A 14,967-nucleotide genomic window follows, 5' to 3' on the forward strand; every position below is an offset into this window, starting at 1 on the left:
ACTAAAACTGACAAATTATTTAAAAAGTCAGAAACAAGAGTAGTTAGATTTTGGAGGAAATTGAAATCTTTCACCACTCAATCTAACTCCAGAGCATTGCAGATTTTATAGTGATGAGGAAAGCAAGCTTCAGCAGTCAGTAGAAGTTGTTACTGATTGGTTAGATGGAAGTGAACAAGTGAATGGAATTCAGTTCCTACAGGACTGAAGATAGCTGTTACATTCAGGTATAGCAATTTCAGGGGCAGTCATAGCAGGGCTTTTAAAAGTCATTTGTACAAGAGAAACTTGTTTACTCCATAGCAGAGGTCTTCACAGATAAGATTAAAGGATGATACAAGCCTGATATTTTGGGCTTGTATCTTACTGATTGTGTGGATTATCTAATACTCAGAATTTTTTTACAGACTAGAGAGATATCTATTTAAACTGGTAATTTGAAGAACATGTGATGAATGCATATACATTAGGTTTGTTGAACATGTCAATTTCCTTTTATTCTCAAGTAATTCTATGTGGTTTTTCAGGGCAAATTCTCTATCTTGCTTAACTGAGATATACTGTACTGAAATCATCTACTTAAAAGAACAAATTTCCTCTGAGAAACTGATGATTCTTCAGAAGAATATTTCAAACAACTTTAGTGTTAGTCAGTTATGAACAAGATTCTGCCATTTTGCCAGTTTAATTGTGGACCAACTCCAGTGAAGTGCTCAGTAGCACTATAGCTCATTGACTTTGGGTTCAGTGACTGTAAGCATAAATGCAATCCCACTTCGTATTTGTCTGAATGCTAGCAGCTCTATAATCTTCAGCACACACTGCTTCTATAATTCTGCCAAATAGAATCTTTGAGGGAAATTATTATTTGATCGGAGTCTTCAAGTAACACAAGAAGATTTCTAAACCTAAACACATCTCACCAAATTAATATTTTCAACAGCTTTAATAACAAGTAACAGTTGGGATCTGAATAACCTTAATATTTGGCATTTGACATTGGTATCTATCTACATGTACAGTGGTATAAACACTGGAATTTGTAATGGCATTCATAATCTGGGAAGTTATCTCCCTTATTCTTTTGATAAGTGCACCTTCACAACTGCGGGACTGGATTTTGAATTTATTTAAGTTTTTACATAAGAGGGAGCAAGAGCTTCAGCGTTTACACCATGTTTTAACTGCTGATGGTTTCCCAGATCTGTCATTTTTGGCAGAGTAATAGAAAACATGTTGTATATTAGCCATCTGGTGAATTCTATTTGCACATGTGGTACATTTTTGAATCTCTTCTGCAGAATTCGAGTGGGATGCCACAGGCTCATCAATCACCACATCTTTACCAATCTCATCCTTGTCTTCATCATGCTGAGCAGTGTTTCCCTAGCAGCAGAAGATCCGATCCGCAGCCACTCATTTCGAAATAATGTAAGCCTATCAATTTTGTATCTGGAGATAAATATATCCTCATAGAATAATAAACCTTCAGGACTAGTGCCTCGTTTTTAATTTTCAACTGAAGAAATGTTCCTTTTCTTTTTCCAAGTCAAACATTTGCATTTTTTTTTGTTGTAAAAAACATAAATCTTTCAAAGGCAAGTAGGTTTTTGGATGGAGAATCATAGGTAGTACAACTATTTTGCACTGGGGGGAGAAGGCTTCTCAAGTTATCGTGAGTTGTGCATGCTTCTGATTAGTTATGATTGAACTGCTTTGTGGGGATTTGGACAGAACTGTCAGATCTCCCCTATCTTACATGTATGTTGATCTGCAGGCTAGCCATGGAGTTAGAGGAAAACCTCTTACTAGAAAGATGGGCCTTCTGGATCAGTAGATGTTCCAGTACTAAAGTTACCAGAGCAATTAGTTGGGAAACACACTTTTGTTTAGTCTTCCATGGTGGAAAAAAAAAAATGCTTGAAAATTGAACTCATAATGTCAAAAAACAGACCACCAAACCAAACAAGCCTTCAGCTGGGCAGCTTGGCAAGGGAAGGAACTCATTATTGAATGTCTGTGTATTGAATGGAAGAGGTTAGCATTGACTTTGTGAGTTGGTATTTGGAAGACTCAGAAAGTACTGAAAAGTATGATTTGAAGAGTTCACTGTTATATTTCCACGAGAGTAGCCTCTGCTTATTCCAGTTGGCACTCAAGTTCAGTAGCATGGCTTTCTGGTGAGTGTTAGTTCATGTTATCTTTTCTGCAAATACGATTGCTTCTACTCAGTCCTGTGCTTTTTATGTTGGATATCCCATGTTGGCTCGTTAATGAAGATCATGTTGTTTGTAGCTGTGCTAGCATGATAAAATTCCAGGATAAAGGACAGCACGTTGGATCAAGTCACATGCAAACATGAGAGCTGAACATCCTGATGAGTCTCAGGTTAGGTGTATCTGATAAAATTCATGACAGTAAAAGCATGAAAACACAAGTTTAACAAGCAAGAATTGCTTTAAATACATTCTTTAATTCTAAAACAAATTCCTTACTGACTAATTTTTGTTGAACAGCTTTTTTATCTGACTCTTCTTTTCAGCCACGGCAAGGGATGGAAGGATGTGATCGTCAGTGGAACATGGGAAGAAAAAAGATTTCTTTCGGTCTTATAGCAATATGTCCGTTGTGTGTTGCCTCTTTATTTTATTTCTCCTTCTCATTTTTTTAGCCGTTGCACCACAGGAAACATCTCTGTGTTCACCTGTTTTCTAGGTGAACTGCTGGATCCTTGAAACTAAACTAACACAGTACTGCAGTGTATGTCTGTGACTAAATTGGTTGCTAGCAATACTTCCACTTTGAAAGGGTGAAATCCCAGTTCCATTGAAATATGTATGCACAATTCCTATTGACAACTGTGAAATCAATATCACATCTGTGATATTTTTAAAAGTTTGCATGTCACTAAATTACTGGTGTGTGCTCTAAATTTCCTGCAAATAAAGAACTGCTGTGTCTTCCAAGTAAAAAATAATACAAAGCTGCAGTGCTGGTTTTAATTAGTTTAGTTATTCATTAATGTACTTTGTCATACTCTGGCTCAGTCTATATGGGAACAACAACATCAAAATGACTTACTAATAACAAACGCATACTACTACTAAACGTTTCTTGCATAAGATTATGCATCTCTGTGAAAATCTGAAGCAGGTACCTGTGAAAGCCAATAGGGGAAGGTCTGAAAAAACTGAAAGTCTCACTGGGTCTGAGTGGTAAAATCTCATATCTAGATGTGGTGGCATGTGATAATTTTTTAAGTAAATATAAACTGTTGCACAATAGCTGGAATTTTAAACTATATTGATTTAATTCCCAATCTACCTGTTTCTATAAATTCAGGTGTTGTTGTACATGTGGTATAAACTGTAAAAACGTATTAATAGTTGAATTTCTTACTGTGGCACATATTATACCTTGCAGATACTTGGTTACTTTGACTATGCTTTCACAGCCATCTTTACTGTTGAAATCCTGTTAAAGGTAATGCATTGTTATTGATCCTTGTTAGCTCAAAAGCAGCTTTAGCAATAATGTTTGTAACTTTTTGTTTACCTTCCAGATCCTAGGGTATGCAGATTATGTCTTCACTAGTATGTTTACATTTGAGATCATTTTGAAGGTAACAGGTTTTCAAAGGAAGTTTGTTTAAAAGGATTTTCCTTGTGTGTCACCTGCCAAGAAAAGGCACTTGAAGTGTTCTTCGCCTTTTCTCTAAGCGATCAAAGCTAAACTTTTTTTCAACCAGAGGAATTTTTAATTTGACAATTTCTCATAGTTTTGATTGGTTATTTTTTTTACCATTGGATGCATGTAGAAGATGATTTTTTTATCATTACATTAATTTAGTAATTCATTTTTTACCCTTTTTAAACTTACAGTTGTCAGAAAAGGGAAAAATAATTCACTGCGCATGAGCTTTTCCTTCTCCCTGCTCTGGCATTTCCAAAAGAGTTGATCAGTCTTGTAAGGAGGGAGCATGTAATTTCTCATTTCTCTTGCTGAACTATACTCACAGAGCTAAAATAGATAACTATTTTCTTGCAATAGGACTTGCAAGATATCTTGCATTTATCTATCTATATACTAAGATACGTTTCATTTATCTTATCTTGGGCATACATTTAAATACACAGAAAGGCATAAATATGCTTGCTTAAATGTATTACCCATGCATGAGTTCAAAAATGGCATTTTAATGTACAGTTTGTGTACTGATAATTAAGATTATCTATTGGGGTTACTCAGAACGTATATGGAGCTTACTCAGACAAAGAAGCTCTATAACTGAGGGTTGGATTCATGTGTAGGAAACTGCTGAATAAAATAATTCTTTTTTTTCTTTTTTTTTGGAAATTTGTGAAATGTTTTTTCCAGAAACTTACATATGATTTTTAAAAGTTAAATCAGTGCATATTCAGTCTAACTTTTTCTTTGAGTAACCCCAATCCATACACTGGTACACTAAGAATCTGTACATAAACTTTGCATTTCTAGTTGAGGATTAAGCTTAACAAAATCTCTTCTCCCAGCTTTTGCTCATATTGCTGTGCATACTCTTCACTATGCAATTTGTTTAATACTAATTGATGCAATATTTGGGCTGTTTACAAGATAAGCTGTGTTGTAAGTAGTAGACTATTTTTATGCTTGTGAATATTCTCAGACTTCAATTTAATCCCTTCTCATTTTCAGCAGTGAGGAGCTTGCTAAAAATTGGTTGCTTTTATAATATTTATTGTGTTATAAAAAAAAAAGTCTCGATTTTTCACATCAAGAGAGAGGCCAAATTAGAGGAAATTGAGAAGCCATAATAAATACGTTAGCACCATTTGTACAGCAGAAGAGTTGGTAGACCAGCTACCTGCTCTGAGCAGCAGGTTGTATAGCTCCTGTAGTTCCAATTTGTCTCTGTACAGACAGAGGAGTTACAAAGCATGGCATATACAAACATAACTAGATGTGCTAAGAAGAGAAATATTCTCACTGACTGCAAAAGATTCTGACATTAAGTTATTCAAGGGAAGTAGGAAGCACTGGAGCATGAACTTCTGAAATCCGGCATTGTTAAGTAATAAAAAGAAACAAGAAGCCCCATCATAGAAAAACATGTTGATGTTCCTGACTGCACTAACTGCAGGAAACTCTGCCTGGCAGTGTACTCGCATGTCTTTATAGAGGAAAATAAATGGTACCATAAAAAATTCAGTGGACAGTCAGCAAATGGCAGATTCACGTACAATGCCTGCTTTACTAACATGTCTCAGACACTGGCTTTGCTTGCTCCTGGCTGGAGCCCTCCACATTTCCCCTGTTGCTTTCTGTGCTGTGCTTTTCATAGTATCTGTCATACCAGCAGCTGTGTGAGTTCTGTAGGATGCAAATTCAAGATTAGATCTATAGGAACAATAGCAGTTCTTGATTTCCAGCCAAAAAGTATGTGAAACCAAAACAAAGATAATGGGAGCAATGTTATCAAGTGCTAAAAAGAAGCATTAAAATAATTCACAACACATGGTGAGTTCTCCCTGTGCTCTGCTTTACTGACTGCTCTGCAGACGTAAGGATTTACACTTTATGTGGTGTTGAGGTTATGAGGGAGGTTATGAATACCAGAAAAGCTGCAATAACTGTTTAAAGCATTTAAGAATTCTCTTATGTAATCCCTACATAGTTTCAAATCCAGCTTACCATCCTGTTTGCAGTACTTGGGGAGTGTGAATGTGTCAAACTAAGGGCCGGTTGGGGCCTTGCGCTTTTAACCTTGCCCCACTTGTGCTAATCCCTTTGCCATCTAAACTAGTCCCCACTGGTGTGGCAAGAGGAAGAGAGCAACAGGAGTGGTGCTGACTGCCTTGCATTTGCCCTAGGACTTGCTATGGTCTTGACCTGTGCAAAGGGTAAAATAATTTTGCTGGGATTTATACTGATGGAAGTCTGGGTCTCCATATAAAGACAGGATGATGAGTACTTCAACTGAGTTTTTAGGTCAAAAATGTCTTAACTTTTGTGAGAGTCTTTACATTAAGCATTGATTGCATACTAGAATGTGAATGAGTATCTGTAGATTGATGTAGGCTTTTATTGAAGGTTATTTTAGTTCTTAATTCCCACTGATTTTAATTTGTTTAGTCATACTCTATACTACTGGAAGTGAAAGAAGTAGGCATTTATTGAAAATTTTATAATATAATGTATTAGCTCTCTGAAGGTCATATTAAAGCTCTAGAATTGCTATTCTAATTTTGAGGAATATTTAGTGTACTGAACACAACTAGAGAAAGCTTCTTCCAAGCAAAAGGCATCCTTTGCAGCTAATGTGTAACTCAGTGAAGCTGAAGAATTTCTGATGCAGAAGGCCTACAAGTACGTTCACACAAGGAGTGATGCCCTGAGCTGTGAGATGCCCATCAGTGGCTCTCCTCTGCTCTGTGGAACAGTTTTGAAAGATGCAATGGTATGCTGTAAGAGGAGAGGAAATCTTTTCTCTCCGTGGTGGTGAATAGAACAGAATAGAACAGAATGGAAAGTAATGGGTTTAAAATCTGCAGATGTTTTCCGTACCTGTAGGAAACAATAAGTAGCTGACATTACTCCTTTTTTTAAGATGTGCTTAAGACTGAAGAAATTACAGCCATGTGCCTGAACTGAGAACTGGATGTTTTTCAGAATTATTTTAAATTGAAGTCCAGTTTCGGCATTTTCAATCATAATCCGTAATTATTTAAAAAATATTTGCAAAATTCAGCTCATGCAGATTCTGTACTTCTTGTTGGATCAAGAGGTTTTTTCTGAGGATTTTTTTAACTAGTATTCCCTCTGAGTTATACCAAGGATCTAATAAATTTGGGGCCAAACTCAGCTTTGGGGTACCTGAAAAGATCTGCCAGTGTCTGCAGCCGTAATTAATAGAACCTCTGTCACTGGCTCCTAGTGAGTCTTGCAGACAATGTAAGCAGGCTTCTTCACAAGATACCTACTTTGTGTTCCTTTAATTGTAATTGAGGCTTAGAAAGTGAAAAATGAAGAGATTGCCCAATAGAGAGAGCAATGTTCGATATTCCCTGCAGAAAGTAATGCTCAGAGATTGCAGTTCATGCCTAGTACGAAAGAGTCATAGAATCATAAAACTGTTTGAGTTGAAAGTGTCCTGTAAAGGTCACCTAGCCCAACTGCCCTGCTATGAGGAGAGTCATCTACAGCTTTATCACTGCAGTCTATGGGCTGCTCCACTGCCCAGAGGAATCAGAATCCCCAGTACTGCAAACATGCTGTATAAAACCTTCCAGGGTACTCACTGATGGCCTCAACCCATCTCCTGTGTGGAGGAGGCAGCAAAGTAGCTCTGCCTGGTGGCAGTTTTGCATGGCTTCTGTACCAGATTTTACTCTGGGGATTTTGCAGTGTGTTTTCAGCTCCTTTAATTCTCAAGACAATAGGAACAATGAGGAGTCATAATCTGGACCTTACAGTTTTGTAAGCATGGAAGGTTTATGGTTCTTGTAGTCACTTTTCTATCAAAAGCCCACCCTCTTCAGTGAAATCCGCTCAGCCTAATCAGTTACATACAAATACAATATTTGTTAGCATCAGAAGCAATTGACATGTTTGCTCATGTTTCCTGAGCAGAATTTTTGTTATTTAATTAAAAGTTACTAAACATACATAGTATTTTTTTAAATTTCAGTTGTTTTTAGAAGGTGATACTGTTGTATGCATTCACACTCTAGGCAGGCGTCTTGTAAACAGCCTAAATGTCAATGTGAATAGATTGAGATAGAGATTAAACATGAAACAATTCTGTTTTTAGATGACAGCTTTCGGAGCATTCCTCCATAAAGGGTCCTTCTGCAGAAATTACTTTAATTTGCTGGATTTGCTGGTTGTGGGTGTTTCTCTGGTGTCATTTGGTATTCAGTAAGTATTTCAATCTGAACAATTTATTTTTTGCTCTGGGGTTCTCTACTGAAATCAGTCTTGCAGCTCCTTTTGTTCTGCTGTTTTGTGTGGGCGCAGTCAAGGCTGGGAACAGGAGGAGGTGATGCTTTATGTGGAGAGTTGTAATTCAATACTAATAGAGATTGGAAGCAAATCACTGCTTCCCACTATTGCTAAGAGAACAAGGAGGAACACCACAGCACTCTGTTGTGTAGCAAGGAATTCCTGGGGCTTCTGGAGGTTTATATGCCCTCCTTTGTGTTATTGCGACATACACAGCCTAATTCTATGACCTTGTTCTTTTGGTACTGTCCTACTGGGATACATAACCTAACTGGATTTGAAGGGGAGAGACGTTGTAGCTTAATCAGGGCTGTAAGTGGTAACGAGGGATGTTTTGCTTCCTTTGGATCAGGCAGAACATAATAACAGAGTCAGAAGGTGCTTATTGATTCTCTAAGCGAGCAGCTGTGCCTTGTTTAAATCATCCGTGAATCCTTTACTGACCCAGAAATGAGCAAGGGCTGGCTGTCAGTCAGCCCCCTCCCAGTCTGTGTTCTGCTTGTGTTACAATACTTATGCAAGATTTTAGTTTTGCAGTGTGTTCTTTAATGGACTGTCTGCTGTTACAGCTGCTGAAAGCAAATGTGATCCCATTGAGATCTTTTCAAATCCAGTTGGTTGGAAATGAAGGTATTCATTGACTTGCAGGACTTGCACAAGGTTTTTGAATGAGGTGTCAGCATTCGAAAAAGAAAGTACTCTGGGGAGTAATTTGTTCCTGACCAACCTTAATTGTATTTGTGTCACATGAGCCTCCAAGCTGTTAATTTCCAAGTTGCTCCAGATATCAAAATGATTCTTACAGTATTTATGATGTTATTATTTTCTAATATTAACAATAGATCAGTGAAGGAGTGCTTCAAAAAATCTTGTATACAATGTCGTGATGCTTTTTTTGAATTTTCATCTATAAGGAAGTTGTGAGAATATTGTTGTTCTTAGAAATAAAATTGATTACCTTAAGAGTAACAAACTTTTATTTTTTTCCCAGGTCGAGTGCTATCTCAGTTGTGAAGATCCTCAGAGTTTTGAGAGTCTTGAGGCCCCTAAGGGCTATAAACAGAGCAAAAGGACTTAAGGTTTATATTTTTATCTTTTTCTAAGTTACATTTCTGTTGACCTGATTCCTCAATTCTGCTTCAGGTTAAAAAGTCTAACACAATAAAAATTTCCTGGAAAAGGTCACAGTGCAAACCCATAAATCAGTTCCTGATTCTTAAGCATACTGGGCCAGATTCTGCCCATGGCTCCAGTGGTTTATATGTGGAGGAAAACCAGTGCCACAGAGAGCAGAATTTGACCACGGTGCTTGTTGTGAACCAACATGTCACAGAAACGGCTCCATTGCCATTCTACAGTGCATATGTACATTTTAATCTATACATGTTAATGGGTCTGTCTCAACAGACTTACGGACAAATTTTGGAAATGAGCTTAGCTATGATAGCAGGTATAATACTGTAAGTGCAAAAACAGTGGCTTTAAAAAGTGATCTAAATGTGATAAAGTAAGCTTTTATTCTTGTGGTAGGTGTTCTACGTTTAAAATATTTTTTTTCTTTCTTTCTTTCCAGCACGTTGTTCAGTGTGTCTTTGTGGCTATTAGAACTATTGGTAATATCATGATTGTTACAACTCTGCTGCAGTTCATGTTTGCTTGTATTGGAGTGCAGCTCTTCAAGGTGAGCAGACTCAAAAGTAGTGCTGCAGCAAGAATAGCAAAACTGAGTTGAATTCTTGGTGTCTTGCTGCTTGGTGGGTTGGTCTCATTTGGAAGCAGTCATAGTGTAAATGCATTTATTGTGTATATTCTCCATTTTATTACTGTGTTTTGTTTTATATGTAGGGAAAATTCTACAAATGCACTGATGAAGCAAAACAGAATCCAGAGGAATGCCGGTGAGAACTCTTTTAAGCTAAGAAAGTGACACATATGTTGAGTAATGTAAACTGCACCAGATAAGGGCAGGCATGAGATAAATGATTTAGGTTTGTATAAATTGGAATTACCATCTTGAGATCCAGAAGGAAACTCTAAAACATAAAGGCAGTCAAGACAGGTTAGCAAGGAAATAAAACAAGTTTATGATGGAGTAAAATAAATTATTTTGAATAAATAATTGTATAACTTGAGGGCTAATTAAATATTTTACTAATGGCAGTTTGTTTCCTTTCCCACAGGGGGATATACATTGTTTATAAAGATGGGGATGTTGATAATCCAATGGTCAAAGAGAGGGTCTGGCAAAATAGTGATTTCAACTTCGACAATGTTCTGTCTGCTATGATGGCCCTTTTCACAGTGTCCACTTTTGAAGGCTGGCCAGCGTGAGTGAATGCTTCATAACATTAATACTAAGACATATCTTTCAGAAAAATTCTCTATCATTTATTAAGTATTCTGGGGCAACAAAATAGTCTTAAGCAATTATGTAGAAATGTATTAGTAATAGAAGGAAATAAACCTACTATCCTTCTGAATTTGTGCATTTTTTTCTAGTATTTCTTCAATCGCTTGTCAGTAATGGGAAAAGTTCTCATTTTTACATTCCTATATTTACAAGAAATAAATGAGGGTGGATTTTTAAGTACAACTTAAGTTTTGGGAAATTTCCTTTACAAGGAACTCAAAATATGTAGTCCAAAGTAATTGTATTCCAATAATTGCAATTTTCCATTCTGTGGTGTGTAAGTGGGTAATGTTGCATTCAGGAATACAACAATATGGGATTTCAATCTTTATTTTATGATTTCAGTGTGGTTCAGGGTATGGAATGTACAACTGTTGAGAACACATTGATAGTACTTGGCTTCTCTCTGTCTCTGAAATCAACTTAAAGTGACAAACACAATATAGGATAACTTAAAAGTACTGTATGATCTCAGAATATATTATTTTTGTATGTGCGTGTTCAAATCAGTGAAATCTTTTGCATTTATATTGATTGCTTCCTAATCTTTCAGTTATTTTTGCTACAGCAAGCTATTCTTTTAGCACTAGAGTAACAATTCTTTTTGATCTTTATCCATTAAGGTTAATAATACTAATATTAAAATTTTAGAACTTTGAGTAAAACTTCTACTGTAAAACTAAGCAACTATACACTGTGTAGAAAAACCTGAGAAGAACAAGCTGCTTTTGGCAATGTGCCTAAGTACATAAAATCTTACAGGACAGCTGTATGTGAAAAAATAAAATAATACAACCAGTTGGTCATTGTCTTGATTATACTGAAAAAAGAAAATAACATTATTTCTTCTATTTTGGTTACGCTTGTAAGTACTCTTGTATTCAGAGTGAAGTCAATAATAAATAGTTGGGTATTTCTGAAGTCTGTCCTCTGAGTCTGCATATTTTACTTTTTTTTTGCCATTTTAATGCTAATTAAGACTTTTTTCCCCCCACCAGGCTGCTGTACAAAGCCATTGATTCCAATGGCGAGAACGTAGGACCTGTATACAACTACAGAGTGGAGATCTCCATTTTTTTCATCATCTATATCATCATTATTGCTTTCTTTATGATGAACATATTTGTTGGTTTTGTCATTGTTACATTCCAAGAACAGGGGGAACAAGAATACAAGAACTGTGAGCTGGACAAAAATCAGGTTAAAATACATAATGAACTCTTAAGTTTTGAAAGTATTCTTTTTTTATTTATTTATTCACCAATAGCTTCCTTTCTGTTTTGGGCCAGAGAAGGGCATCAAACACATATCTTAGTAATAAAATAATTTTTAAAATTAGCCTGGATAAATAGCATCAATTGGTACTCAAGTCACTCTATATTCCTCTTTCTGTAAACCAATCATCTCAGTCTTTTTGTTGTGAAGGTTATTATGTGATGATTGCTAGTGTCTTAGTGTCTCACTTCTTGGTATGGCATTAAGAGGAATACAAGCATTTAACAGTTTATCCATAGGCAGAAGTAGATTTTACAGTAAGAATAGATATGTAAAAGTTGTGTTCTGAGTAGACTGAAAATGTTCGAAGTGTTCAAAATATTCTACTCTACTTTTTTCCTCTATTTAAAAAAAAAAATAAATCACGTGATGCTCATATTCCCCTTTTATTATTTAATCCTTTCACTCTTGCCAGTGATCAGTTGTGGTTTTTTGGCTACCCTTGTTCCACTGCAACTCTTCATCTAATGTAGTTAAGCATGAAACTCTGGGGAGAATTCGTAATGTGTTTTGTGCCCCAACAGCCAGCTTTTGTAAGCATTCTTCAAAAGACAAGGAGAAGGCCCAACTTATATGGAGATTTAGGTGCTAAAACCTGGAGGTGAATCCATGATGTTTCTGCCTATCAGTTTATCTCAACTAATAGGAATAACACCCACTGGTATTTATTTTGCAGACTGTAGGATTTTATGCTATGCAGTTACAATAATGATTGAAAACTTAGTAAAGACTAAGTACAACTTAAAGACTAATTAAAAGTCAGCATTGTTGTTAGCTGAGAATCTTGACAAATGAATTCTGTATAGTATGTTAATATTATGATGGTTGGGTAACAATATGATGATATGTGTATCAGTACACTTAATACTATAAACAAGACATGTATACATACATCTGGTCTGTGGTATACTAGTATGCCGTGTGAAAGTGAAATGCTTCAGAATTTTCATCTTTGATTCTTTGCATGTAGCTGAGTAGTGTATGTGCCTAGGTACAGTTGTAAGTAACCAAGTGAGGGTTGGTAAGCTACTTGATTAATTTATAAGTACTTAAAAATGTAGGTAAAATAGATACATTGCTTCTCTCTGCTTTTAACAATTTGCACTCATCACTGATTGTATTCCCATTTGTTTGACTCTTGGCTATAATCTGTCAATTTTTGATGTATTTGCTTTTGCAGCGTCAGTGTGTGGAATATGCCTTGAAGGCACGTCCTCTTCGTAGATACATTCCAAAAAATCCTTACCAGTACAAGTTCTGGTATGTGGTGAATTCTACTGGATTTGAATACATCATGTTTGTCCTCATCATGCTGAACACACTTTGCCTGGCTATGCAGGTAGGAAAAGCAGAAGCTCTTTTGAAGCCACTGATATGAATTGCAAGGAAGAGTGTAGTAGATGCATTGCCTTTTGTTTATAATTTGTTAATAAAAAAAAAAATCATAGTACTCTTCTGTGATGTGTGCTAATCTGTGCATCAGTTCTCTGAAGCTAAGTGCTGATCTTCCTAACCCAATGGAACTCATTGATCTATATTTGGTACTTGTAACTTTATGAAATTTATAAATGTGTATTCCCAAGACAGTCCAAGTGCAGGAAAATTTGAAAAGAAGAACCTATTTTTGTTAGCAAACATTTCTCTAATCCTCTTAGATTCTTTTATCTAATATATTCTTGTATACAATGTCTTTAAGCATTGCTTCACAATAACTCCTGTACTTATTCTGTCTTTGTTTCATATATGTCCTACCCCATATTTCCACCATCTATATCTGTATCTTCTTTAGAAGTTTTTTAAACTTACATGGAGCAAGTCTAAAATTGTATAATATTGCAAACATGTTTTCAGGTATTAGCTGTATATCTGTGTATATGGTGTATTTCTTTGTATTTTTGCACAGGCTTTTTTTTTTGTCTGTATATGTTTATGTTTTCTTCTCTTCCTGCACTATTATATCCACTGCTTTTCATTAGTTGGTGCACTTATCTTCTTTTCCAAGTTGTTCTAATTTGTTTCTTTCTTTCCCTTGGTACTTTAGAGTTTGATAACAAAAAGAATCTTCAAATCCAATTTATATACCCATCCTACTTACTTTTTGTGGTAGACTTGCATGGGTGCTGTATGCTCTTAAAAATATCACTCCTACACAATATGTTTTGCTGTGACTAAGACACTACAGGCTTTCTAAGCAGGTGTGACATGAGATTATGTTATTTAAAAACAACCTTCTAAGTCTCAAAAAAAATTGCTTTTGTCTAATATTCCTTTTTTTGTGGGAGCAGCATTCTCCTCAAATCTTTCTCTGAAGGTCACCTGATGTAGAGGAATGCCAGATTTGTTCCACTCATTGCCTGCATGGAATAGATGAAATCCATTTTTGGAGAGAGATTCAGCTATTCTCATATGATATAGTTGTGCATCATAAATACTACCAGAAAATATTTTCTTCTGCTGCAGTGTTGCCAGCTTTTATTATGTTGCCTTACTTTCACTTAGTATTTTAAAGCTTTTATCTTTAAATGTGTCGTATTTTTCCTCCACAGCACTATGGACAGTCTAAGCTCTTTAATGATGCAATGGACATTATGAATATGGTTTTCACGGGAGTGTTCACTGTTGAAATGGTTTTGAAGCTGATTGCATTCAAACCCAAGGTAAGTTTTATACGTGATTTAATTAGGGCATCACCACAAGAATTAAGTGTAATGTAAGTTTCACACTAGCTATGTAATATTCAAGTAACAAAAAGAAACTATATGTTTCCCACAGTTATCAATCAGTTAAATCATAATAGAAATGTTAATGTAATAATACGTATATACATAAATCCAGGAAATGAAATACAGATTTCAGAGCAAACATTACAAGGTGATTGATGACATCTGAAATATTCTGAGGTAATAAAACTATTCCTTTCTAAATTAGATAAATCATTTCAAGTAACAAGCATTACCACTTCTCCTAATTCCGGGTACCACGTTCATAACCTTCAACAAAGTTGACCTCCATTAAAGATTTGTATATTATGTTTCTTTTTCAAAATGCAAAATTGTTCCTTTACTTTTTAAAATATAGCCATGAAATATAGCCATGTACTACAAGCATGCACAAATAATTTGAGTATTCAATAGCCTTTTAAGGTTTTAATGTTTTCAGTTATGTATACGCACCATTTGGTAGAGGGTCCTACAGGAGGCATCTGAGATTCCTTGCTTTAAAGGGACACTGTCAAAATGAATAATGTAGACATATTGTTTGAAAGTAGATTCACAAGACAT

The 14,967-nt window shown here is 35.7% G+C and overlaps 1 protein-coding gene across 5 annotated transcripts in view; it reads left to right on the forward strand.

Moving 5' to 3' along the window:
- Positions 1-14,967, forward strand: part of CACNA1D (calcium voltage-gated channel subunit alpha1 D) — a 168,517-nt gene that overhangs the window by 110,237 nt on the left and 43,313 nt on the right. For all 5 annotated transcript variants that reach the window (XM_085236268.1, XM_085236267.1, XM_085236269.1 and 2 more), the window contains 10 exons: positions 1,302-1,431; positions 3,424-3,483; positions 7,811-7,917; positions 8,993-9,080; positions 9,575-9,682; positions 9,847-9,899; positions 10,182-10,328; positions 11,410-11,611; positions 12,867-13,025; positions 14,233-14,343. In XM_085236268.1, coding sequence (XP_085092394.1) covers positions 1,302-1,431; positions 3,424-3,483; positions 7,811-7,917; positions 8,993-9,080; positions 9,575-9,682; positions 9,847-9,899; positions 10,182-10,328; positions 11,410-11,611; positions 12,867-13,025; positions 14,233-14,343 — 1,165 coding nt within the window. The remainder of the gene's footprint in view (positions 1-1,301; positions 1,432-3,423; positions 3,484-7,810; positions 7,918-8,992; positions 9,081-9,574; positions 9,683-9,846; positions 9,900-10,181; positions 10,329-11,409; positions 11,612-12,866; positions 13,026-14,232; positions 14,344-14,967) is intronic.

This window comes from Meleagris gallopavo, chromosome 14, assembly GCF_905368555.1.
Source record: "Meleagris gallopavo chromosome 14, MGAL_WU_HG_1.1, whole genome shotgun sequence".
Lineage (NCBI taxonomy): Eukaryota > Metazoa > Chordata > Aves > Galliformes > Phasianidae > Meleagris > Meleagris gallopavo.